At 32.4% G+C, this 26,821-nt stretch overlaps 1 protein-coding gene across 1 annotated transcript; it reads left to right on the top strand.

Annotated features, from left to right (window-relative positions):
- Positions 1–1,297: 1,297 nt before the first annotated feature.
- Positions 1,298–26,821, top strand: LOC127700483 (arrestin domain-containing protein 17-like). Its single transcript, XM_052203982.1, has 8 exons — positions 1,298–1,492; positions 8,353–8,481; positions 9,241–9,360; positions 11,006–11,223; positions 13,050–13,232; positions 14,697–14,906; positions 19,262–19,436; positions 21,087–26,821. Exons 2-8 carry the CDS (start codon positions 8,367–8,369, stop codon positions 21,272–21,274), a joined length of 1,209 nt encoding a protein of 402 aa, XP_052059942.1. The 5' UTR covers positions 1,298–1,492; positions 8,353–8,366; the 3' UTR covers positions 21,275–26,821.

Here is a 26,821-nt window from a genome sequence, read left to right as displayed (position 1 = left end):
ACATACGAAGACAATATTATTATTATCTGCTGGAACAACGACTTATATATATATACTTAATATTAAGTATGGTTTTAATTTTCTGTTAACAAAACTGATACGTATTTAAATTTCGCGGAACAAATAGTGTTAGAATTACATAGGAGAAAGGAACGAGTTTAATTAACTTCTGACAGTGGCGGATCCAGAACTTTTAATAAGGGGGGGGGGGGGCGCAGACTGACCTAAGGGGGTGGGGCGCTACAGTCATGCTTCAGTGATTCCATATATAATCAACCAAATTTTTCCCACAAAAGGGGGGCCGGGCCACCAGCCCCCCCCCCCCCCCCCCCCCCCCCCCCCATCTCCATTCGCCTATACTTCAAAGCCATGCAAAAGGAATCTCACACGTCCGGACATCAATGTGAACACCTTGGTCTTACTTTCCACACGTCCCAACATCAATGTGAAAAGATGTGTCTTACTTTCCACACGTCCAAACATCAATGTGAACACATGGGTCTTACTTTCCACACGTCCCAACATCAATGTGAACACCTGGGTCTTACTTTCCACACGTCCCAACATCAATGTGAACACATGGGTCTTACTTTCCACACGTCCCAACATCAATGTGAACACCTGGGTCTTAACTTTCCACACGTCCCAACATCAGTGTGAACACCTGTGTCTTACTTTTCTACACGTCCCTACATCAATGTGAACACTTGGGTCTTACTTTCCAATGAAAACATAAACTTTGTTTTAACTTTATTGCAAACACATAAAGTTAATGTTTGAAATATTTGCCATATATTAAGAAATACACAGCATATATAAGAATAAAAATAAGAATATTAAGAATAAGAATATTTTATTTCTAATTAAAGGGCCCTGTAAAGAGTTTTTATCACATTAAATACAAATACATATAATTAGACATAAATAGAGAAACATAAAAGAAAACAACATATAAAAAACACTCCTTCTCAGATATCCAAACATTGAAGATGGTTATAATTAATAACATAATTGATAAAAATGTAACTCATACAAATACATATATATTTGTTCATTTAGCTGGTGGGCCGCTGTGAGAATCAAGAAGTTATTAAAAACACTTAATAAAGAGTTATGACTACTTGAAATTAAATAACTAGTCTGGACAGAAAGAGATGAAATTTTGAAAACAATGCGAGTGCTTATTTATGTTAGTGGACTAAGTGTACTGTTACGTTATAAAATTTCTTATTAGTGCTCCATTTAAAGGAGAACTGCTTACATAAATGAACAGATTGATACAGTACAAATGGTTTCACTCCCCACACTCATATTATTGCCAGGATTTCGAAATATTTAATTACCTTGAAAGAATGAATCAACTAATAAAAATTGACATCTGGGACATAATTTTTATTGAGAGTTAGTTATACTCTTCCCAGATGTAAGGCAGCAAAAATATGTATTCACATTATTGTGTAGCTGTGAGAATATTCCTCTCGACAAAGTAAAAGTACGTAGAAATTAGAATAGAACTTATTATGTCAATATACAGACCTATCCTCTTTTAACTTGTCTATTTTAAATAGTAGATAATGTTAAACAGGCAACTGGTCTAGTAACCATCATACATTCACAATTTTCTTGAATAGTGTCAAACAGGTAAAGTGAGGGTACCCAAATTGCAACTATTTTATTATTTTAAAGGGTCTCACTAATGATCACTAATCGGTAGGTCGAAATGATGCCGTCATTATCTGAATAACACCTGGAATGACCGAATTACACCTGAAATTTTAATTATAGCATATATTGGTGACTTTTAAACATTGATTAATAAATAATATTGCATTAGAAGATCATAATATAACATACAAAGAATTTATTAATTTAAAATAGTCAATTAGTGAAAACATCCATCATGGCGACCAAAGAAATCAAAATGTGAAGACTTATAGAGGGATTGCATATACGATTCCCCAATGTGTTCATTTTGGACCACCAAAGTGGAGCCTTCTCGCCACGACAAGTCAATGAACAATGTGAGGCTGGGCGATCCCCCCAATAAGACCCTGGATATATTCATATTAAACATTAAATTTCCCTTTTAAAGAAAATCTAGAATAGTTAACTGTCTAGAATAATATTTTATTTTTAATGTATTTATATATAGAGTGGGGCGCACATATTCGCCAGGGACACAATTTCACCGTTTTATGATTTTGAGGTGTAGAAACTTCAAAGAATTACTGAAATGGAAGAAATATGCCGTTAAATTATATTTTTATAACAAATATGATTATTTTTTAAACTTAGAAAAAATTTCGGGACTTACCGCAAAGGACCGAAAAACGGACAACGATTTTCGGCCAATTTCCTGAATGAAAAAAATTTTTCAAAGAAGTATTTCTTAGTAATTCTTTGACTGATTGCCCTAAATTTCAGTTCTTTACACCTTTGAAATGTCTGCTATTCATCTATAATGAAATTGATTTGATAAATATTGTTTAAAGCTGCAGTTATTTGGTTTTAAATAGATGTGAAAACTAGGCCTTAAAACTGTTTTAACTGCACAGGTTTGTCTGTACTCACAGTAAATTTTGAGGTGTAAACAAAGCCATTTTTTAAACGACCGCAAAATTTTTTGCGGTCATATATTGGTATGACATTGGCGTCGTCGGCGTCATCGTCATCGTCATCGTCGTCGTCGTAGTCCGAAGATACATTGGTTTTCGCACTCTAACTTTAGTTTAAGTGACTGGATCTCTATGAAATTTTACCATAAGGTTCAATACCACAAAAGCAAGGTTGGGATTGATTTTGGGGGTTATGGTACCAACAGTTAAGGAATTAGGGGCCAAAAATAAGCATTTTTGTAACTTCCAGACATAACTTGTGTGTTAGTGTATGGATCTCTCTGACGTGGTACCACAAGGTTCCATATCACAAAGGGAATGCTTGGATTGATTTTGGGGGTAATTGCCTCAAAGTTTTAGGAATTAGGGGCAAAAAACAAGCATTTTACTAGTTTCATGACAATAACTTGTGTGAACGTTTATGGATCTTTCTGAAATTGTACTACAAGGTTCCATATCCCAAAGGGAAAACTGGAATAGAGTTTGGGGGTAATTGCCCAAAACGTTTAGGAATTAGGGGCCAAAAAGGGGCCAAAAATAAGCATTTTTCTAGTTTCCAGACAATAACTTGTGTACCAAGTGTATGGATCTCTCTGAAATTGTACTGCAAGGTACCATACCACAAAGGGAAGGCTGGGATTGATTTTGGGGGTAATTGCCTCAAAATTTTAGGAATTAGGGGCCAAAAAAGGGGCAAAAAACATGCATTTTTCTAGTTTCATGACAATAACTTGTGTGTAAGTGTATGGATCTTTCTGAAATTGTACTACAAGGTTCCATATCACAAAGGGAAAGCTGGAATTGAGTTTGGGGGCAATTGCCCAAAACGTTTAGGAATTAGGGGCAAAAAAAGGCCTAAAAACAAGCATTTTTCTAGTTTCCAGACAATAACTTGTGTTCAAGTGTATGGATCTCTCTGAAATTGTACTGCAAGGTTCCATACCACAAAGGGAAGGCTGGGATTGATTTTGGGGGTAATTGCCTCAAAATTTTAGGAATTAGCGGCCAAAAAGGGGCAAAAAACAAGCATTTTTCTAGTTTCAGGACAATAACTTGTGTTTAAGTTTATGGATCTTTATGAAATTGTACTACAAGGTTCCATATCACAAAGGGAAAGCTGGGTTTGAGTTTGGGGGTAATTGCCTTAAATGTTTAGGAATTTTGGGCCAAAAAGGGGCCTAAAAACAAGCATTTTTCTAGTTTCCAGACAATAACTTGTGTTCAAGTGTATGGATCTCTCTGAAATTGTACTGCAAGGTACCATACCACAAAGGGAAGGGTGGGATTGATTTTGGGGGTAATTGCCTCAAAATTTTAGGAATTAGGGGCCAAAAAAGGGGCAAAAAACATGCATTTTTCTAGTTTCATGACAATAACTTGTGTGTAAGTGTATGGATCTTTCTGAAATTGTACTACAAGGTTCCATATCACAAAGGGAAAGCTGGAATTGAGTTTGGGGGCAATTGCCCAAAACGTTTAGGAATTAGGGGCAAAAAAAGGCCTAAAAACAAGCATTTTTCTAGTTTCCAGACAATAACTTGTGTTCAAGTGTATGGATCTCTCTGAAATTGTACTGCAAGGTTCCATACCACAAAGGGAAGGCTGGGATTGATTTTGGGGGTAATTGCCTCAAAATTTTAGGAATTAGGGGCCAAAAAGGGGCAAAAAACAAGCATTTTTCTAGTTTCAGGACAATAACTTGTGTTTAAGTTTATGGATCTTTATGAAATTGTACTACAAGGTTCCATATCACAAAGGGAAAGCTGGGTTTGAGTTTGGGGGTAATTGCCTTAAATGTTTAGGAATTTTGGGCCAAAAAGGGGCCTAAAAACAAGCATTTTTCTAGTTTCCAGACAATAACTTGTGTTCAAGTGTATGGATCTCTCTGAAATTGTACTGCAAGGTACCATACCTCAAAGGGAAGGCTGGGATTGATTTTGGGGGTAATTGCCTCAAAATTTTAGGAATTAGGGGCCAAAAAGGGGCAAAAACAAGCATTTTTCTAGTTTCAGGACAATAACTTGTGTGTAAGTGTATGGATCTTTCTGAAATTGTACTACAAGGTTCCATATTACAAAGGGAAAGCTGGGTTTGAGTTTGGGGGTAATTACCCTAAACGTTTAGGAATTTGGGGCAAAAAAAGGCCTAAAAACAAGCATTTTTCTAGTTTCCAGACAATAACTTGTGTTCAAGTGTATGGATCTCTCTGAAATTGTACTGCATGGTACCATACCACAAAGGGAAGGGTGGGATTGAGTTTGTGGGTGATGAATCATAAGGGGGTTCAAAAAATTTGGGGGAGGGATTTTTTTTCCCTTTTTTTCCTTTTTTTTTCTTTAAAATGTTCTATTTTAAATTGGTTATTTGATTTATATATAAAAGCAAATAATAATGATATGGTTTGATTAGGTAAATTAAAAATTTTCAAGTTCTTAGACCACATTCATTCTGTGTCAGAAATCTATGCTGTGTCAAATATTTAATCACAATCCAAATTCAGTGCTGTATCAGGCTTGAATGTTGTGTCCATACTTGCCCCAACTGTTCAGGGTTCGACCTCTGCGGTCTTATCAAGCTGCGCCCAGCAGAGCATTTTATTTCCAGTTGTTAGGATGAACCTAATTAAGAAACGGACAAAAGATTCCTTTCTGTATTTCATATATGTGAACCTCACAGCGTGAGTACAATAATCCCTTTTTCAGGTGTCCACTCCCGTCTTCATGTTGAAGAGAAACAAATCCTGTGTATAAAAAATTTCATGAATGAAAGTGTTCAGATGCCATTTTAACTTCTCTGTAATACAAATATAGTAATGAGAACATGTACCTAAATTGCATCCATGCTTAATTTATAATATATATACAATCTGTAAAAATAGAATAACTAATGTTTTGTTTTATTTTTCTACATTTTTGTAACAATTTGAAAATAATCTATGCTTACCGGGTACAATTCATTTAGTATTTAAGTAATGGTTGCAGGTGACATATTTTAATTGTTCATTTTTAAAATTAGAATTTTTGTGGACATTGCATGCACTGTCTCTGTAGATTTTCCTGTTTCCACTGTAAACTTCAGCTGTTATATAAAATGTGACGGTTTTGTGTACAATATTTAAATATATTTATCAGCTCTGTTGAAGGCATGCATAATGGCAATTGATAAAAATGCAAATTGTTTAGTTTCTAAGAAAATCTATAAGATTTCAGCTGCTTTTTTTTTTTAAAATGGGTGCAAAATATGTAATTGATGCAAACCTTCCAATGTACATGATTTATTGGGGATTTCCCCCATGAGAGGTGTTAACATGAATTTTGAAATTCTTTGTTTTATAAACTGAAAACTCCAAAACAGGCATTCTAATGAGTTAAAAGGGTATTTAAGCACATATATACTCATTCAAACAATATAGTAGGAGATTAAAAACACTTATAACAATATAACAGGAGTATTAGGTCATCTTGCGCTTAGAATCCCCCATGGAGATTTTGAAAAGTTAGCAGGTATGTTGGTGCAATATTTCAGTACTGTTATGTTATACTCCGGAAAGAGGAAAAGACAATATAATCAGTTTGGAATTATGGTTGTGACATATCACAATGTATGAAGGGTTACAGAAAGTTCGATTTAGCACCATATAGTCAGACTTTTACTCTTATGAATAGCAACAAAAAGCAGGTTATTAGAGTGGGTGCAAGAACCAGTTGCAGTCAGTTATGAATTTAGCTGCTAAATGACTGTATTTATTCTTTATCCGGACATTAATGTCATACATGTACTTTGCCTTTTTTCAAGGAAGAAGAACAGAAGTTACATGTACAAATGTATATCTTGACAAACCAAACACACCATCATTTCCATCCAATACTTCAGAAGGTTTTCTTCCTTCTCTAAATCTGGGACTTTTTTCAGAACAAATTTTACAAATGAAATTATTTGTAAGTAATGAAAATTTGAGTATCATATATGATCCATTTTAATCGTAAGATTTTATTTGGAAAACAGTTGCTGAAGTTATCACAAATTTAAGACATTTGAAATTAACAAGTTTCACTGTATTGAAGAAGTGCATAAAATTTGATTTTGAAATTTATAAACTTTTTTCTTTTGAAAAAAAATTTACATGCTAAAGTAAGCTAGTATACATTATTGTTTAGGGGCCAGCTGAAGCCTGACCCGGGTGTGGGATTTTCTCACTGTGTTGAAGACCCATTGGTGGCCTTGGGCTGTTTTCTGCTCTTTGGTCGGGTAGTTGTCTCTTTTGTGCATTCCCTGTTTCTATCTCAATTTTATTATATATTGCTTTATCTGACAGCAGTAAGTTTTCCAAATTCAAAGACATCAGAAAGTGACGATGTCGTGTCTCTGCATGCATATCATCCATTGACAAGTTAAAAAACAGAAAACTCAGTATTTACCTGTCTAAATTAGATTAAACAAAAAAGAGATTTTACCTATACAACACTTAATTATTTTATGAACTGCCAGATGGGAGTAACTGGTACATTGTAGCTTTTGACAGGAAAAATATGCCTATTATTAAAAAAAAGAAATAGCAGACTTGCGTACTGAACTATAAGACCACTAAGCATTCTTGTCGTTATGGCACAGAGTCTGATTTTCTCAATCTGATAAAAATACTGATTCTGTTTCCACGCTCTGCTTACAAGGATAGATCTGACAACGGTCCATTCTACTTTTGTTTTAAAGCCCTTTGGATATACTATGGCCCAAAATTAAAAAGACGAAAGACAAATAACAGTCTACAAAACACTTCACAGAAAACTAAAGACTGAGCAACATGAACCTCATCAAAAATCTTGGGTGATATCAGGTGTGCTGAAAGTTAGGCAAGTCCTGTAGTGTTTGTCATGGCAATAATGTGATTGTCAAAGTACACAGGGCCATTGAAGGTGTTCTTAACCATGTCATCATGACAATTTATTTATTGTGATTGTGCCAATTTTGTTTTTGCTCTTTTTTATGAAGAGTTTCGTTCTTAAATATCAAGTATGTTTTAACTATTATAAATATTAGTACATCTTTTAAGCATCTTGCATTGATAATGTGAAATAAATACATTGATTGATTGATTGATTGATTGATTGATGGTTGCTTAACATCCAGTGGCAAATTTTTCATGCATATTCAGGACGAAAACAAATTAACAATAAATACAATAGATAGGTTCTGTAATAGGGGCGTCCAGGGTTAAGGTCAGCGAAATTTAGACTGCCACGGAAAATGAGGGAATATTGAATAGGGACATAAATTTAGCCTTGCAACAGGTCACCTACGGACCCCTCAAAGAGTTGTTGCAAGGGTTCTTAGCGTGCAAAGAGCGTGGCACTCTCTTTACACGAGGCATCGATTTAACGTCCCCATTCTGACCGGACGTGGCTGCAAATTTGTACATCCCGCACAGCCAAACGGATGCCCCACTTTAGCAAGGGTTTTACTGCCGGTCGGAGGAAGACCAATGGTGACCATACTTCAATTCCCCAGTCACCCTTGGGGGTTGAAATAAATACAGTACAGTAATATATATATATATATAAATGTATCCTGATTTGATAACATGACTGCAAATTCTGTAAAACAATGTTAGTACACACTGGTAGGTGTAATGGACATTTTGCATGTTAGAAAAAGTGTGCAGAAGTTAAATCAGTCATATATGCAATTAAGAACAATTTTCTTATATCTTATAATACTTCAATGATATTTTATTTTTCAGAATTCTGAGACAAGATGAAGTTGACTCACTTTAGTCTTACATTTGATGTACAAGCAAGAGTTTTTGTGGCAGGAGATAGAATTACAGGAAAGGTCAAAGTTGGCTTTGGGAAGGAAACTAAAATGAGGTGTAAGTTCATCAAAATATCCTCTGGAAATGTATTTTTTTCACTTTTTTGTGCTTCCTGAAAATTCTTATTTTAGAAGCTTATAGATGACTTTTTGTCCATCAATCCATCCATCCATTGTAAAGTAGAAATTTTAGGGACTGTCTTGTTCGTAAGGCTTCAGAAATTTTAAACATGACATGAACTGTTTTCAAAAATGCAAATGGTCAAAAGTCTGGTATTGTATCAGCTGGTTCATGCTGATAGAGTATCTTTCATAAGTTTTAGTTACACACTTATATTAACAATCTTTTTCCTATGAAATTTTAAACCAGAAGTGGGTATGGATCATATAATGGTAAAAGTTGAAATGATAATAGTTTGCTTTTGTACTGCTCTTACTATTGACTGAAATTGATAGGAAGCTAAAGTCTTAAACCTGGCAACATTATGTTAACCTTGGTTGAATACTGTAAATTCAGAAAGTATTGCGTGCATTTATGATTGTGATTTTGTCATTTTAAACCAAAATGCGATACTGAGAAAAATTCCGCTTCATTCATATAAAAAAAATCCAAAATGCGAGTTTAATTTATTGCGATTACAACCCTGTCGCATTTTTCGCAATAATAAAAACATCGCAATAATTTCTGAATTTACAGTATTTATTTTTGATGGTATAACAATCCGCTCTATCTCTATTTTCCTCTCAGCCACATCTATGATTTTTTTCATATGAATTCAGCTTTTTCCTGATAAAAAATGAAACATGTATTTTTCAGGTTTAATGTTATGTTTGGAAGGAAAGGGAAAGTCATTCTGGGATGTAAAACAGGGGAAAAGTACCACAAAATACAGAGCCAGAGAAAATTATATCAGCCAGAATATACTTCTATGGGGAGGTTAGTACTTAAAGATAGAAGAAAAGGTAAATTACTCCAATCAGATGGATGGACATCAATTTCTCTATCGCCAATTATATGCCTTGTGGAGTATCTAAGGGTAATTTCAACTAAAACTTTGTAAATCATCATCAAATATATATGCCTTCATATACTTCGAATTTGAGGGTATCAATTTTATTGATAAATGATAAAAGATATTTCATGGGATACATAAATTCATGGATCCAATTTTCAAGAATAAAAAAAAAAGTTTTAAATTCTTTGTAAATGATTGAAATCTTAGATTTAAAAGAGTGAACAAATTGTGTGTATTATTAACTGCAAAATTTTAACAAATCTTTCTGTGCATTGTTGCATTCAAAGACACCGTTCTAAATCTAAAAAATAATCTAGTGCAAGAGGTTCTCTTATTATTCAACAACATTTTCCCAAAAATGGTTATTGTTGAAGGCAAGTAACAACACATAATCATCAACCAACAATGAATTGAAATAAGACTCCTTACACAATCATAACTTGAGTGTTGGGATTATTCTTTGTTGAATTCTTGAATTTGAGGTTTGCTGTAACCAAGTAATCCACGAAAATTGATATCCCATGAATAAAAATAAATCCACTGGTATCTTCAATCATATGAATAAGGGTTTTCACTGCTACTCGTCTTTTCATACCCCTGTCTTAGATGGGATATATTATGTTATAGGTATCCCTCCACACATGGTACAAAAGCAATTCTTTAACAAATTTCATGCAACTTGTATAGAATATTAGAAATGGCATATGAAAGCTCCTGTTCTATTTTGTAAATTTTTAATTTGTTGATCAAGAATTACAGGATTTTAACCGTTAGATTTAAGGCACTTTTCACATATAACTCTCTAACTTAAATATGCTTGGATCAATTTGCATGAAACTTTTCACTGTTGTTGGAATTGACAAAATTAAGCTCCCTCTCAATATTGAAAATTTTATGGTTTGTTGTTTTAGTGTTAAGGGACTTTAACTATCAAGTTTAAGGCAATTTTTAATATATCCTGGTCTAGAGCTTGAGTATGCTTATGTCAAGTTATTTGAAACGTTATTATATATATTTTTTGGATTGGTAAAAGAAAGCTTTTTTATTTTGAAATTTTTCTGATTCCAGAGTTATGGGACTTTATTCACCAAATTTCAGGCAACTTGTATACACCAAAGGATAGCTTACTTCAAGTTTTTCTAACTTCTGATTAAAGCCCTTCTCAATATTCCATTTTCTTCTTGCAACATCAACAATGATGAATTTTTCAATTTGCATTAAAAGGGTGTTGAATGGGTTTCCGTCACAGCTGTTTTATTTTAATACCACAGTAATAGCACAACTCAACAGAGATATTTAGAAATTGAAGGCCTTCCTAATATCATAATATTTTTTGGCACATGTAGATAATCATTTATAAGATATAATGCATTAAATGTACACCATTTATTTCTAACAAGACAAAAACTTTTTTAAAATATACATGTATTAAACAGGAAAAAGTCAGCCTCTATCAAGTGTTTCATTTATAATGAGTACAACTGACTAGGTCTTATGATTGGTCAACAGTGGAATAAATCATGTTTATATGCAAATTAATTTTTTCTGTTCGCCTCATACTTTCAGGCATGGATGGGTCTCAGATGCACCCAGCTGGATATGCAACTTATCCGTTTAACTTCCCTTTGAATTCAGAGACCCCATCATCCTATGAAGGTCGTAGGGGATATGTCAGATACACATGCAGTGCTGTCATTGATCGACCTTGGAAATTTAATGAAACAATAAAAGAACCCTTTACTGTCATCCATCATTTAGACTGCAGCCAGCTTCTCAATGCTCTGGTAAGTTGGACTGGAGTTTTCAAAAATGATATGAAAATATTTGCAGTTCATATTATACTTATACTGAAATTAGAAATGAGAGACAACTTTTCAGATATGCTGGAATGTGAGTAAATTTAGTAAACATTTAGCTAACCTTGGTCTTAGAAGCTTGAAGGAAATATTGCCATCACTTTGTAATTGATGGCATATGTTCATTGTAAACTTGACCTAGATTATCTTATACATGTAGTAACTATTTTCACAGGTTGGCAATTTTAGCATATATAACATTTATATTAAAAAACAAATCAATTCAATATTTTATACAAAATTATAACAACCAATAGGCCTTGATTTGCTAGTTTTGGGCATACTTAGTTAATTCGCTAACTTTAAGTATTTATGATGTTATAGATATTAAATACATCCTTAAGAATGAAACTATTTAAATGAAGAAGTATGAAAGAATAGTTGTAATTCGTTTAATTCTGTGTGCTGTTTCCTGACATTTTTTGATACTGTCTATACACATTTCTCTAATACACCTTATCGCTATTTGTCCGCCATTACTGGACATCACACAGGTTCCCTTAAAATTTTGACGTCACAATACAAAATATCTGACGCCACAATGGAAAAGTGATTGTTGTGTGACGTCAAAAGTTCAAGCGGGACAGATTCTCGGGTCAGCCGGGAATAGCGATAAGGTGTATTCTTTGCCCATTTATCCTTTTCCTGACTGTTGATTATTTTTATTTAATCAACGTGTGGTTTGTTTGATCTCAGTTCTTCATTGGTCAAAATTCAATTATACCATCAAACTTTTTTTCTTTCCCCTGAATTTCCTATTATAACGTAACGAAAAAAGGCAACCATGCCCGATGATGTTACATAGAAAGAACACATCTTTTAGCAGATCATTGGATGAGAACTTAAGGATTGATTTTGTCTGCAAGTCATTAGAGAAACAGATTCTACCACCAAATCTCGTGCAGTACGATATTTTTCCACTCTGGATAGTTCAATTTTAAATATTTAAAATGTTCGGCAAGCCTCATGTTTTAGATTTGAATATATGACTATCTCTAGTGGAGAAATATTGTATCACACTCGATGCATTGGTTAGGATCTAAATTCATCATGTTAAGAACATGTACACAACACAGAACATTGTTGATAGTTCCAACTGGAAGCGACTTGCAAGGGTAAAAAAGAAATATGTATCATAACAGAAAAGGTATTAAAGGCATATCCAATGGACTAATTAAAAAGTATGCATATTTGTGAAAGAAAAAAAAAGTAAAAAATGTAGGACATTTACTGGCCATCAACCATTTAAAAGTTGCACTCTTATGTCAGATGTAATTATAAGATAAACATTGTGTCTAATGTTGCAGTACTGTACCCAAATTGCACCAATTTTGCCAAAAAATAGCCAGAAATGTTATAGGTTTTCTTAGAGACTTAACAATTTGTAATTTAATCCTTTATCATGATGCACGTCTTTTAACATAGCCCTTACAGAAACATCACATGCCAAACAAAATGAACAATTAAATTATGCCTTAGGATCCACCTCTTACAAAATGCATTTAAAGCATGGACTATTGTCAAATTGTTAAAAAAATGTGGGAAAATTAAAACAAAACATATTAAGTTATTTGATTTTTCGTTTATGAAGTAAAACGTGTGCAATTTAGATACTCCTCATTACAGAATTTTGGATCATTGGAGTCAGTTCAAACTCATTTTCACGTTACAGCACTACATCCTGCCTTAGCTTTATAGAGTATAGTATAGTATTGATAGCTCAAAAGCCTGCAGTTTGAATTTTTTTTTTGTAGAATCCCATTTATGAACATCGTAATGAAACAATTGAAGGTTGCTGCTGTGAAGATGGCTCTGTGGAGTTGGATTTAAGTATAAACAAGACAGCTTTTGTCCCAGGGGAACCTCTTATTTATGAAGTTATGATTAATAATCAAAGTGACAATACAATATCTGAGTTTTATCTAATGTTACGTCAGGTATGTAGGTCATCATTTATTCTTTTTCTGAGTTTTAATTCTCATAAAATAAGAAAAATATACCAAGGGGGAAATATCTAAATGATGTTGATGGGAATAGTCTGTTTATCTTTGTTTTAGTTTGTGTATTTGACTACTTAGAAGTGTTTATATTGCTTCAATAAATCATAGGAAAATACAATTTAGAAGTTCATTTTTGGACATAGGGATAGTGATCCGGTGGAGGCAGCGGCGGCGTTAACTAACTTCTTAAAAGCTTTATATTTTAGAAGGTGCCAGACCTGGATGCTTCATACTTTGTATATAGATGCCTTATGTTATGAAGTTTCTGTCTGTCATATGTCCATGGTCCTTGACCTCATTTTCATGGTTCAGTGACTACTTGAAAAAAAAGTTCAGATTTTTTGTAAAGTTAATTTCTCTTTTATTATGATTACCGGTAATAGGATAACTATATTTTGTATATGCGTACCTTGCAAAGTCCTCATGCCTGTCAGACAGTTTTCATCTGACCTCGACCTCATTTCATGGATCAGTGAACAAGGTTATAAGTAATAGGTCTACTATATTTGGTGTATGGAATGATTGTGTACATGTACAACTGGCAGGTGTCATCTGTCCTTGACCTCATTTTCATGGTTCATTGGTCAATGTTAAGATTTCATGGTTAAGTTTTTTTCTTATATACTATAAGCAATGGGTCAACTATATTTGGTGTATGGAATAATTGTAAGGTGTATATGTCTGTCTGGCATGGTTCATCTGATCTTGACCTCATTTTCATTGTTCATTGGTCAATCTTCAGTTTTCCTGATTAAGTTTGTTTCTTAGGAACTATAAGCAATAGGTCAACTATATTTGGTGTATGGATTGATTGTAAGGTGTACATGTATTTCCGGTTTAGTTTATCTGACCTTTACCTCATTTTCTTGGATAATGTTAAGTTTGTGTGATACTTGTGGTAAAGCTTTATATTTAGGACTATCAACATAAAATTGTGGTCAGTAAAGCAGGCAAGACATTTCAGCTTGTGCACTCTTGTCTTATAGGGAGACAACTCTCAAAAGTTTTTGCATCATGAGATACTAATTTATTTGGTAAAAAATTAGTTTTGTTATCTTGGGGTGGTCATGCACTGTACATTTAAACACACAAAAAAAAAGAAAATAAAAGAAATACACTTGTATATATATATTTATTTTTTTTCAATTTAGACTTGTTTATATTTATTTCCATGATATATACTATTTGTTAAATATCTTGAAAACTGTTTAAATCCTTACCCATAAACAATAAAACCATATATATTTTTAATTGCTTTGGTATAACCTTTCTAGTGCATCAAAGATTTAGTCCTAGGGAAGGGGACATGCCCTACTAACTTGTTATGGGGATTTTTTCTCACAATTGTCATAATATAATAGTTTGACAATGGAATTATTGTATGTTTCTTTTCTATTCCAGGTTGCAACTTTCACAGGTTATTCAGACAGTTTTTTCTCATCCGGAAAACCTCATTATCATACAAAAAATGAAAACTTTAGCATGTTCAACCAGCCTGTTCGTGTGAAGAAAAATTCTACACAGACATACAGTGGTGCATCAACTATACCATCATTACCACCATCCATTCTAGAAGGCTGTAATATTATAAACCTTCAGTATTTTATTATTGTAAGTAAATTTTAAGTCATACTTCAAAAACATTATCAGATGAGGTTGTTAATTACATAGCAATGTCAGCAATTTTTAATTCTTGAGCACATAAAGCAGGTTTAAATCTACCACATTTTATGCCTTTACTAAGTCAAGCTATCTGAACTTTATGTTTTTGTTTGTCTTTGCTTGTACATCACTTTAGGGGTCAGTGGTTGATGTGGTTTGTTGTATTGTCTAATATTTTAAGTAATTCCTGTTTACCTTTTTATCTTATATTAAAGTAGTGGCGAAATAAAGATTTAAGGCTTTATACAGATTTTTAGTTTAACAAAAACAGTTCTTGAGTATTTTATTTAAAATGTTGATTCATCATGGCAGTTATAATGCACCAATAGTAAATAGTATATTTCTAGCCTTTTGTAGAAATTAAATCTGAAATTAAAGTGGACCAAATTTTTAAAATTAGAGGCTCTAAAGAGCCTGATTGTTTCTATCACCTAGGTCTTTTTGCATCTTCAACAATGGACACTCCAATGTTTTAGACTAGTAACATTCCTGACTAAAATCTTTTTTGTTGATCTTGAAATGCTAATCATGTTTTCTGTTAACAGTTTCTCTCTATCTTCTTTAGTTTTTGCCCTAAGCACAAAAAATATAAAAATTTTCTTAAAGGGCAATAACTCCAATAAGGATTGAACTGATGATTTTTTGCAGCTTTGTCTTATTTTTAGCTCACATGAGCTTTTCTCATCTCTTGGCGTCTGTCGTCCTTGTCTGTTTACTTTTATGAAAATCTTCTCCTTTGAAACTATTGGGGCAAATTTAACCAAAAACTTGGCCACAATCATCATTGGGGTATCTAGTTAAAAAAATGTGTCTGATGACCTTGCCTGCCAAGATGGGGGCATGACTAAAAATAGAACATTGCCCTTAAATGACAAATTTTATCATGTTTTAAAATTTTTGCCTGTTATCTCGAAAATTATGAAAGATTTATAGAAACTTTAAATGTCAAAAATGATCAGCAAGACAAGATCTACAATTAACAAATAAGTCAACATGTCCAAAATTGTCAGATGACTCCTTATTTGAGTTATTGCCCTTTAACGAGGATTTTTACCAATTTTTGGCGTTTTGCCTAATATCTTAAAAACTATATAAGATAGATAGAATCTTTAAACAGCAAAAATTATCAGCACAACAGGATCTACAAATAAGTCAACATATCCAAAATCTTCAGTCCTTTCCTTATTAGAGTGATTGCCCTATAATGATGATTTTTTACCAATTTTTTGTGATATTGCCTAATATCTTAAAAATTATATAAGATAGATAGAATCTTTAAACAGCAGAAATGATCAGCACTACAGGATCTACAAATAAGTCCACATGTTGGAAATCTCCAGTCAACTTTTTACTGGAGTTATTGCCCTTTAATGACAATTTTTAACTTTTTTTGCATTATTTCCCTTTTATCTTGAAAATTATAATAGATAAATAGAATCTTTAAAAAGGAAAAATTATCAGCAGGATAAGATCTACAAATATATCAACATGACTGAAATTGTCAGTTAGCTCTTAATAGAGTAATTCCCCTTTAATGATGATTTTTACTAAAAAGTAGCCATTGTTGAAGATGCAAGTGAGCGACACAGGTTCGTTAGAGCCTCTAGTTTGCCTATTATCTTGAAAACTATTATAGATTGAAAGAAACTTTAAAAAGCAAAACTTATCAGCAAGACAAGATCTACAAATAAGTCAAACATGATCAAAATTGTCAGTCAACTCCTCAATGGAATTCTTGCATTTTAATGACGATTTTACCAATTTCTTGGTTTTGCCTATTATCTTGAAAACTATAAAAGTTAGACAAAAATTATCAGGACGACAAGATCTACAAATAAGTAATATAAGTCAAATTTTGCTGAAATAGTTTGTAGACTCTTTATAGGAGGGACTGCTCTTAAATGACGATTTTTTTTTACACTTCATTTTGTGTTTTGGGACAAAAGCTAAAGAAGATAGAGAGAAACTGTAAACAGAAAATAATGATCAGCAATGCAAGATGAACAAAAAAGAGATTTTGTCTTGAATTCTATTCTAGTCTACAATGTTAGAGAGTGTCCATTGTTGAAGATGCACATGAACTAGGTTAGTGAAATGTTTAGAGCCTCTAGTTTATTTAGTCAAAGAAAAGTTCATATTTCAGTTTTAATAAGACATATGATCTTAATAATTCTGTCATGCATTATATCTTAGATATTTCGTATGATTACATTCTTCAGGACAAGTATACAGCTTCTAAAGCTGCACAAAACTCCTTACAAATATAGATTTATTTCGTCTTCAAGCCATCGTTCCACTACTAAACTAACTATTCTACTTACTAGTACACTTGGTACAATCAAAAACCTGGTAATAAATCGTTCAAATAAGGCCTTTGAAAATAGTGGAATTAATTACTTTTGGAGTGTCAAAAATTCGTTGGAAGTACTTGATAAATTGCATGCTTATATTGGTGATTTCAAATCTGTTCAAAGTTTTGATTTTTCTACCCTATATACCACTTTGCCTCATAATCTTATTAAGAAAAAATTCACACACCTGATTAAATGGGCATTTAAAAAGTCGGAATGCGAATATATATGTTCTAACTCTTTTAGGTCATTTTTTAGTAACAACAAACAAAAGAACTATGTCAATTGGACCTACTTTGATACTATAACTGCCCTTGAATTTTACTAGATAACATTTTTGTTTGCTATGGAGATTCCTTATATGGTCAGGTTATTGGAATTCCCATGGGGACTAACTATGCACCACTTATTGCGGACCTGTTTCTGTATTGTTATGAGTTAGAATTTATGACTAAAATCCGCAAAGACCCATAGAAACAACATCTGATTCAAAAATTTAATAACACTTTTAGTTATTTATATGATATATTGGCTCTCAATAATGACGACTTCAGTGTGTACACTAAAGAGATTTATCCTGCCGAACTGACTTTAAATAAAGCTAATACTAACAATGAACACTGCCCTTTCCTGGATCTTGATATCTATATCTTTAACAGGAAGCTTAATACCAAAATTTATGATAAAAGGGATGATTTTTCATTTCCTATTGTTAATTATCCAATTTTAGATGGTGACGTTCCCTTGTCACAATCTTATGGTGTTTATATATCTCAACTTGTTCGATTCACTTGTGTATGTAACAACGTATTTGATTTCAACGATAGAAATCTATGTATTACTGAAAAATTATTACACCAGGGTTTTCGATATCACAAACTAGTCAAAACATTTATTAAATTTTATCATCGGTACAAGGACATCATTCGTAAATATAAATCAACATGCAGACATCTTATACGTTCAGGTATTTCACATCCAATATTTTATGGTAATATTCTTTACAAAGCACAAAAATGTCGGCATTCACCTCAAAAGCTAACCAAACCTTTAAACAGACTTATTCGGAAGGGATATAGTTACGATACTGTTGTCCGGTCATTAAGGATTGCATATTTTGGTATTAATATTGATTCACTCATAGGGTCTTTGCATCGGAAATAAACATATTTATTCTTAAACTAGTTGTTGGCATGATACAGGTTATGTTCTTCTCATATATTTTATGATGGTATGATACTTAACCCCTAACGGGAGGGATTGTGCTTGATTTTCATATGATGAAGACATAATCTTTTAATCAGTTTAATTGAGGTCTGGAGCTTGCATGTCAGTAACTGCTAGTAGTCCTTTGTTAATTTATGTATCATTGTCATTTTGCTTAGTTTCTTTTGTTACCTATTCTGACATCGAACTCTGACTTCTTTTAAACTGAGTTTTACTGTGCGTATTGCTATGTATTTGTTTATTCTACATTGGCTAGAGGTATAGATGGAGGGTTGAGATCTCACAAAACATGTTTAACCCTGCCACATTTTTGCACCTGTCCCAAGTCAGGAGCCTCTGGCCTTTGTTAGTCTTGTATGTTTTTTAATTTTAGTTCATTTATATGTTTTGGAGTTTAGTGTGACGTCCATTTTCACTGATCTAGTACACAATTTTATTTAGGGGCCAGCTGATGACCACCTCTGGATGCGGGATTTTCTCGCTGCGTTGAAGACCCATTGGTGGCCTTCGGCTGTTGTCTGCTCTTTGGTCAGGTTGTTGTCTCTTTGACGTATTCCCCATTTCCATTCTCAATTTTATGTGAAATAAAACTGTGAAGTACAAATTTTGCGGTTATTGCGGTTAACCGGAAGGAATGTTACAATAAATGTTGTTATGACGACGTTACCGATAAAAATAGAAAGTGAAATAAGAATAGTTTACAATTACATATATTCTGTATCTTAGTTGAAGATTCCAAGTGGCTGGTCATCTCTTAAAGTGGAGAGAGAAATAATAATAGGGACAAAGCCAGCTAGGGTAGTTCAGCCTAATGCACCCAGAATACCTACAGCCAATGAGGTTGCACCATCACAGATTGAGCTGTCAGTCATACCATCAGCTCCACCTTCATATGATGAATGTAAGATTTTTTTTATTAAATCAATATATCAATTTCTGAATAGTCGTATTCACATTATGCCATGATATTTTTACGTCATTCTCTACATATTATTGGAATTCAGTTTTTTGGTACAAAGAATTTGATCTACAGGTATTTTAAATTTCTTTTAGATGAAAAAAGTATATTAATTTAAATTATATGTACCTGGAGTTATCTCCCCACACATTTCATATATCAATTCATACTGGTAAAAAGGGAATTTTGAAATGCTACCTTGTTTCTAAAAATCATAGCATCCCATCCATAACACAGTAGAATAGACATGATTTAAAAAAGACATCATAGTCAAATTTTGTCATCAGTCATAGCAGACATTTACATTTTTCTTAAAACCTTTATTAAGAAGTTTAACAAATGTGATAAAATAAAAGCATCCTGCAGTTTCTTGTTTTGAATGAATAAACAGGGCCATGGTAGGCTTTGAATATTGTTTTTATTGGTATTAATATTGATTTTGTTATCAGTAAATTAAAATCAAACTAAATATCATTTTTATATCATATGCACATTCATGGCTCTACAATCTGTTGATACTTTTATCTTGGCATTGCACAAGGTCATGTTTTTCTCTGACGTCTTTTCACTAAATCAATTAGACGTTGGATGTGTACTGATTGATATTTTGGTCCTAGATGCATGTTTTTTTTTATTAGTTGTTATTGGCTTTGAACTAACTGTCAGTAACTGTGAGTACTCTCAGATCTGTACTTAGTGTCTTTTTGTTGTGGGGATGTATAAGTACCATGCCACATCCACTCTGTGTTCTTGTAACCATCTGATGAGTTAAACCCTTTTCAACTGATTTTTATAATTTGTTTTTATGTTGTACTGTTACACCACTGTCCCAGGTTAGGGGGAGGGTTGGTGCCTTCAAACTAGTTTAACCCTGCCACATTCTATATGTGCCTGTCCCAAGTCAGAAGCCTGTAATTCAGTGGTTGTCGTTTGTTGCTGTATATCATACTTGTTTTTCGTTCATTATTTTGTACATAAATGAGGCTGTTTGTTTTCTTGTTTGAATTGTTTTACATTTGTCATTTCGGGGCCTTTTATAGCTGACTATGCAGTAGGGGTTTTACTCATTGTTGAAGGCCATGTGGTGACCTCTAGTTGTTAATGTCTGTGTCATTTGGTCTCTTGTGGAGAGTATTCTCATTGGCAATCATACCACATCTTCTTATTTTTATATTAAAAGTAATATTCTCCTTTGCAGGACTGAATAAGCATCTTATTGTATTTTGTTTTTCAAGAGTAAGAGTTGGTTCTTCAACTATTAACTTCAAATTCAGAAATTATTGAATGCATATTTGTTATTGCGATTTTTGAAGAAAGGCAAAAAATGCAGGATTAGTAATTGCAATTTCAGAAAAATCTGCATATAGTTATATGTATCCGATATTAGAATGCAAGTTCTTATTATTTTGATACTCACCCAGTCGTATTATTGGTATGAATAAAAACCACACAATAATTTCAGAATTTACAGTATTTGTTTCTCCTTTTGTAAGTAAATTAAAAAAAAAAAAAACAGTTGTTTAAAATAAGTATTCTCTATGGAGTATTTTTATCTAAAAGGTTAATTTACAATTCAGTTTTCATTTATTATAGTACCTCCATCTTATGCTGAATGTGTATTCGGTGCAGTGGATATTCATGATGAAGATGATGGTGAACATACAACAACACATGGAAACTGGGCCCCTGCTTACACTTACTATAACTGGAATCAGCAGAATTATTCAGGTCCACAACCACAGGCAGTACGACCAGCACCTCCATCTTATAATGAGTTGTAGAATGGAGTATTTTTGAAATGTCAACATATGTTTGTTCCAGAAATTCCACTGGAAACTTTGTTATGAACATTGCCATATTACCTGTTCCTGTTGGAACAAATATTCAATACCATTTATTCCCTAATATTTGTTCCGGTTGGAATATATATTATGAAGGAACATTTATTTCATGCAAGAAAGAGTCAGAAATAGAATTTTTGCACAGATAATTTAATTGGCAGTATATGATTTCTATCATCATTTGGGTGAAATAATTTCAATTGCACTCATGCTTTAATAATCCTTATATTCAATTCTTGATTACTCAAGATGGTAACAAGTGGGATGCATAAATCATTAAATGGTTTCATTAAATTATTTTAATTGATCAGAGAAAACAAATTTACATTTTTTAGTGAAAAGGGGCATTATAGACAGCATCTATCTTAATCAACATTGGATTTTTATGCCCTGCCTACAATAGTAGTAGGGGCATTATGTTTTCTGGTCTGTGCGTCCTTTCGTTCCTTCGTCTGTTTGTTCGTCCATCTGTTCGTCCGTCTGTCCCTTGTCAGGTTAAAGTTTTTGGTCAAGGTAGTTTTTTATGAAGTTGAAGTCCAATCAACTTGAAACTTTGTACACATGTTCCCTATGATATGATCTTTCTAATTTTAATGCCAAATTAGAGTTTTGACCCCAATTTCACGGTCCACTGAACATAGAAAATGATAGTGCGAGTCGGGCATCAGTGTACTATGGAATCTTGTTTTAATTTCTAATTGTTAATACTCTTCATGTACAAGAATGTGAATTGTCAAATGTTTCAACACTTGTATATACATACCACTGTATGATTTTCCTGTTACCAGTATGCCTAGTAATAGTGAAATCTTAAGCAAAAGAACAATATAAAAAAAAACCTGATTCATTAATTGAACCCTGTTGGTAAACTTGTTTTGTAAACAATAAATGACCCATAAATTTAAAAATAATCTATTTTGTCTCTGAGTTTATTTGATATGATGTACAATTTTTAAGAACGTTTCTCAAATTTGTGTTTTATTTCTAGTTATTAGAAATTTTAATGTTTCAGTCTTGCAATTTATGTTTTATATCATAAACAAGATTAGATTTATTTATTTTATTTTTGTCTTGCCTCAGCAATATTTAGGGAGCTTTTGGATAAACCTTTGTCTGCATCAACTTAATGATATGCAGCTATATCTCAGAAACTAATAACTTTATACAGCAATAATATTTGGTCTACAAATGCATATTGAGAGACTGACCATAAACCATAAAATGGAAGTTGTATGACCGGTTTCTACATTTTTCAATCTTAAGAAATTTTTACATTTCAAGTCCAGTTTGCATATTGTAATCAACCTGCAACCATATAACTTTGCGAAAGCACGCATCTATGTAATTGCGACAAACTTCATTAAAAGTAGGTCAGACTGACCTATATCACTTTAAATTAAGGTTTATCTGTGCATAGCATATTCCATATTCAATTTCATTTAGTCTTACGGACTTGGGCTGTTTGATTGCATCAAAAGTCTTTAAAGCTTAGTCCAAGAACTTGTACTTCTCTTATCACAGTCTTTTATTAAGAATTATTATGTTAAGAAGAGTTTGGATTGTTTTGAAGTACGGGGAGCTTTTCTTACTACATATCTGGTTTGAATATAGCTTCATTCTTACCTACATTTTCTGAAGATTTATTTATAGAAATATGATATTTTATATTAAAATTTTAATTTGGATGTTTTATACAACATTTTTGTAGGCAAAATTTGGTATTTATATTTAATCACCATAAGAAGAAATGTAATAAAAAATAAGGATTATAAACAAATATCCAATTTCCTACTGGAAGTGTTTAACGACCTTGACTGGCTGTTCAGCCCTCGCACGGTCGGTAATATCTAATTTAAGAACAGTCAGTAGTTTTTAAATAATCCATCCACATTTACAATACTATTGATATTATTTAAATCAATCAAACTTACTTAAATACATGGAAAGGTGGAAGTGAAATTTATAACAGGCAAATATCTCTTGTTGTTTTATATGCCTGTTATATTAGTTGTTGTCATTTTAGAATGGTGCTATTTTATTTTCACTTGAAAACATTAGTTGAAGTGTGCTTTTTTATTTTATTGTAGAAAATTTTATGCTAACTGTATAACACATTTGTTACATTGAATGCTTTTTCTTTCAGGTAATTATATGATATCAGCATTGATTTTATAACCACTTATTAATCTTGACACATGTTATTTTATTTGTACAAATTTTGGTAATTGAGAAAAATTCTACAATCTATGTATATACATGTACATATATATTTTAAATATAATTTTTTAATTCCCTTTTAAGCGAAGGATGGAATTTCGTCTTCTTGTGTTCCATGCTTCATGTAATTTAACCAAGTTTTCTGTCTTTTGATAAGCAATATACAAACACATAACTGGAAAAAAATTAAATTATACAATAGGTTAGTAGTACCATACCCTCGTCCCAATTTTATGGTGTTTGCAATTCTCAATTTATATTGTTACACTCATGTATTTTGACACTATAAGGACTTAATTTACAGGGGTGTTCTCCTTTCGCAAATACTGCTTTAACAGAATTTTGGGGAATAACGACTGAAATTGACACTCCATAATAACTCATCAAAGATACCAGGCTTATAAGTTTTATGGTCATTGTCATGAATTTGTTGACCAATAAGATATGTCCCTGTCTCAACTCACAAGCGACATGTTTTCCTGGTGTTAGATCTTAAGATACTAGTAGTACCTGAGTTTGGCTCTGTATAGAGGCTGATGCATGCATAGAAGGAGATGCTAACACTGTTGACGCAGCTGGTTTTGCTACTTTCGGAGTTCATGGGATTCCCTCCATTTTCGTTTTCCTTTGGTAAACTACTGATGCCTCGAATTAAGTATTCAAATAAAGAGATGAATGGAACAAAAATAATATAGTTTTATATTATTACATCAGATAATTTCTGCAATGAAAAGAAGACAATATACACTTTTGTAAAGGGATGTCTTCCAATATAAACACTGACCTTTGCTCTAAGATATGGACCACTGTTTGATATGGCCCTCGTGTACGGCTCAGGACATAATAATCTGATGGCCCATGTCTTCACCCTAAGAAATCCATATATAAAATTCAAGATGGCCCCACACTATGTAAGTATTTTTAAAGTATATATGACATTGGAATAAGTAATGTATAACACTTTATTTTAGATATGACCAAGTTATCATAAAAAATCACAAAGATATTTTACATTAAATTTGCATTTATTGGGATACATATTGTTTAATTCATCTGTACATCTAGTTTACCAAAAGAACAGTACAGCACTATTTTTTATACTCAACCTAAGATAATTGGGGGCATTATGTTTTTCTTGTCTCTGCTTCCATCTGCCCATTTATCACTTCGTCTGTCTGTATCAGGTTAAAGTTTTAGCTTTTAAATAAAAGGTAGTTTACCATAAAGTTATGGTCACATCAACTTGAAACTAAGTTCGTTATGATGTTAACTTTTTAAAATGTATGTATATAAAAAAAGATAAGCATGTAATTCTTTAGTTTTTTTTTTGTTTTTCATTTTTCAAATATACTTTACTGTACCAAGAACTTTTCATTTTCGAAAAGTACATGTTGATGCAAACTGGGTAGGATATCAAATGGCCAACATTGAAAAGAACAGTTGAATTTGATTATATATCTAGGTAAGAAAATGACAATTTGAAAACATTACTTCGCACAGTCTAAATCTATATGAACTATTGATCTATAAATCAAAATATTTATCAAACCAAATAGTATAATAAAATTGAGAATGGAAATTGGGAATGTGTCATAGAGACAACCCGACCAAAGAGCAGAAAATTTAAGTTTATTTTCACGTAAAACAACCAGACCAGACCAGATCAATACACATTTTTTTAAATTTGGAAAAAAAACTCCCCTTTGACTAGTTTGTTGTATTTGAACAGTAAAAGTCATCCTCAAAATTGAAAAATAATCAACGTTTTTGTAATAATGTAATTCAGAAATTATTTCAAGGTTCTTATTAATGCGAATAATGAAATTGGTGATTATCGCAACAATAGAAACTCGCATTCTTATATCTGATACATATATCTGTATGCAAATTTTCCTGAAATCGCAATAATTAATCTGGCATTTTGTTCATTTTTCAAAAATCGCAATAATAAATGCACACAATAATTTCTGAATTTATAGTATATAACTTTTAAGAAAGAAGAATAAAAAGTAGCAACAACAACTCAAATATAAAAAAAAGATATGAAAAAAAAAAGATATTGAGATAATTGAATGAACTAACAACAAAGAAATGCCATTCTAGAACATTAACACTTTATTCCCATTGTATATCTGTATTTTCAGTTATATATAAACTAAGTAATAATAAGAATTACCATTCATTAGACACATAACCACTTGTATGTTTCATCCTATAATACTGCCACTCTAAAAGTGGGGGCTATATTGCATTCGCTTTGTCTGTTCATTCATTTGTCCAACACATATTTCTGTCTCATTTTTCTAAAGTACTACAGAACAGAAAGACTTCATACATATTCAGTAGCTTTGAAGTGATGAGTTGTGACATGTGAGCATTTTTTTGTTATGTTGGACACCTACTTTGAATTTTTCAATATGTTGAATAAGCTTAAAACTTTTCGTCATACTTTTCTAAAGTACTGCTGAACCAAATGACTTCATTTATCCTTATAGCAGCTTATTAGTGATGAGTTGTACGTATGAGCATTTTCCTTACCTATAAGACACATACTTTCTGTTATCCAATATGTTGAAATACGAGTGGGTGTATGCTTAGTACTACAGTGTACATTTTTGTTTTAATTAAATTTCTAGTGTAGCTCAATATCAAAGAAATATCTTTATAATATATGTTTTGTAGATCCAATTGTCAAATTTTCATTGGTTATTTCATTATTCATTATAATGACTCGCCTACGATAGAAGTTGGACGTTATTATTTTCTGATCAGTGTGTCTGTCTGTTCATCCATCCCGTATCAGCTTACAATTTTTGGTTAAGGTAGTCTACCATCAAGTTGTGGTCATATGTTCATCATGATCTGAACTTTTTTAATCTATATGCGCCAAATTACAGCTTTCGCTTCTATTTCATTGTTCACTGAACATGGAAATGTGATATTGTGGAATCAGTACATTTTCAGTTTAAAGTGTTTAGTTAAGTAGTTTACATAAAAGTTGTAGTCACATCATCTCGAAATTTAGTTCACATGTTCATTATGAGGTGAACAATTCAAATTATACGTCAACTGAGCATAACAAATATAGGTCGAACGATGCACAATGTCCTGTAGACACGTATTCTTAATATCGTCTGTTATTGTATTCATTGATATTTTATTTTTAGTTTTATTTTTCTGAGACTTTTCATGCCATTATTATTATATAACTAACAATGCAATGTTGTAAGTGATGTTATTTTTATTTGTTATTAAATGAGGAAGGTGATA

Source organism: Mytilus californianus, unplaced genomic scaffold, assembly GCF_021869535.1.
Source record: "Mytilus californianus isolate M0D057914Y unplaced genomic scaffold, xbMytCali1.0.p SCAF_5, whole genome shotgun sequence".
NCBI lineage: Eukaryota > Metazoa > Mollusca > Bivalvia > Mytilida > Mytilidae > Mytilus > Mytilus californianus.
The sequence above is the reverse complement of the archived record's forward strand: the minus strand, read 5'-3'. Positions and strand labels throughout refer to the sequence as shown.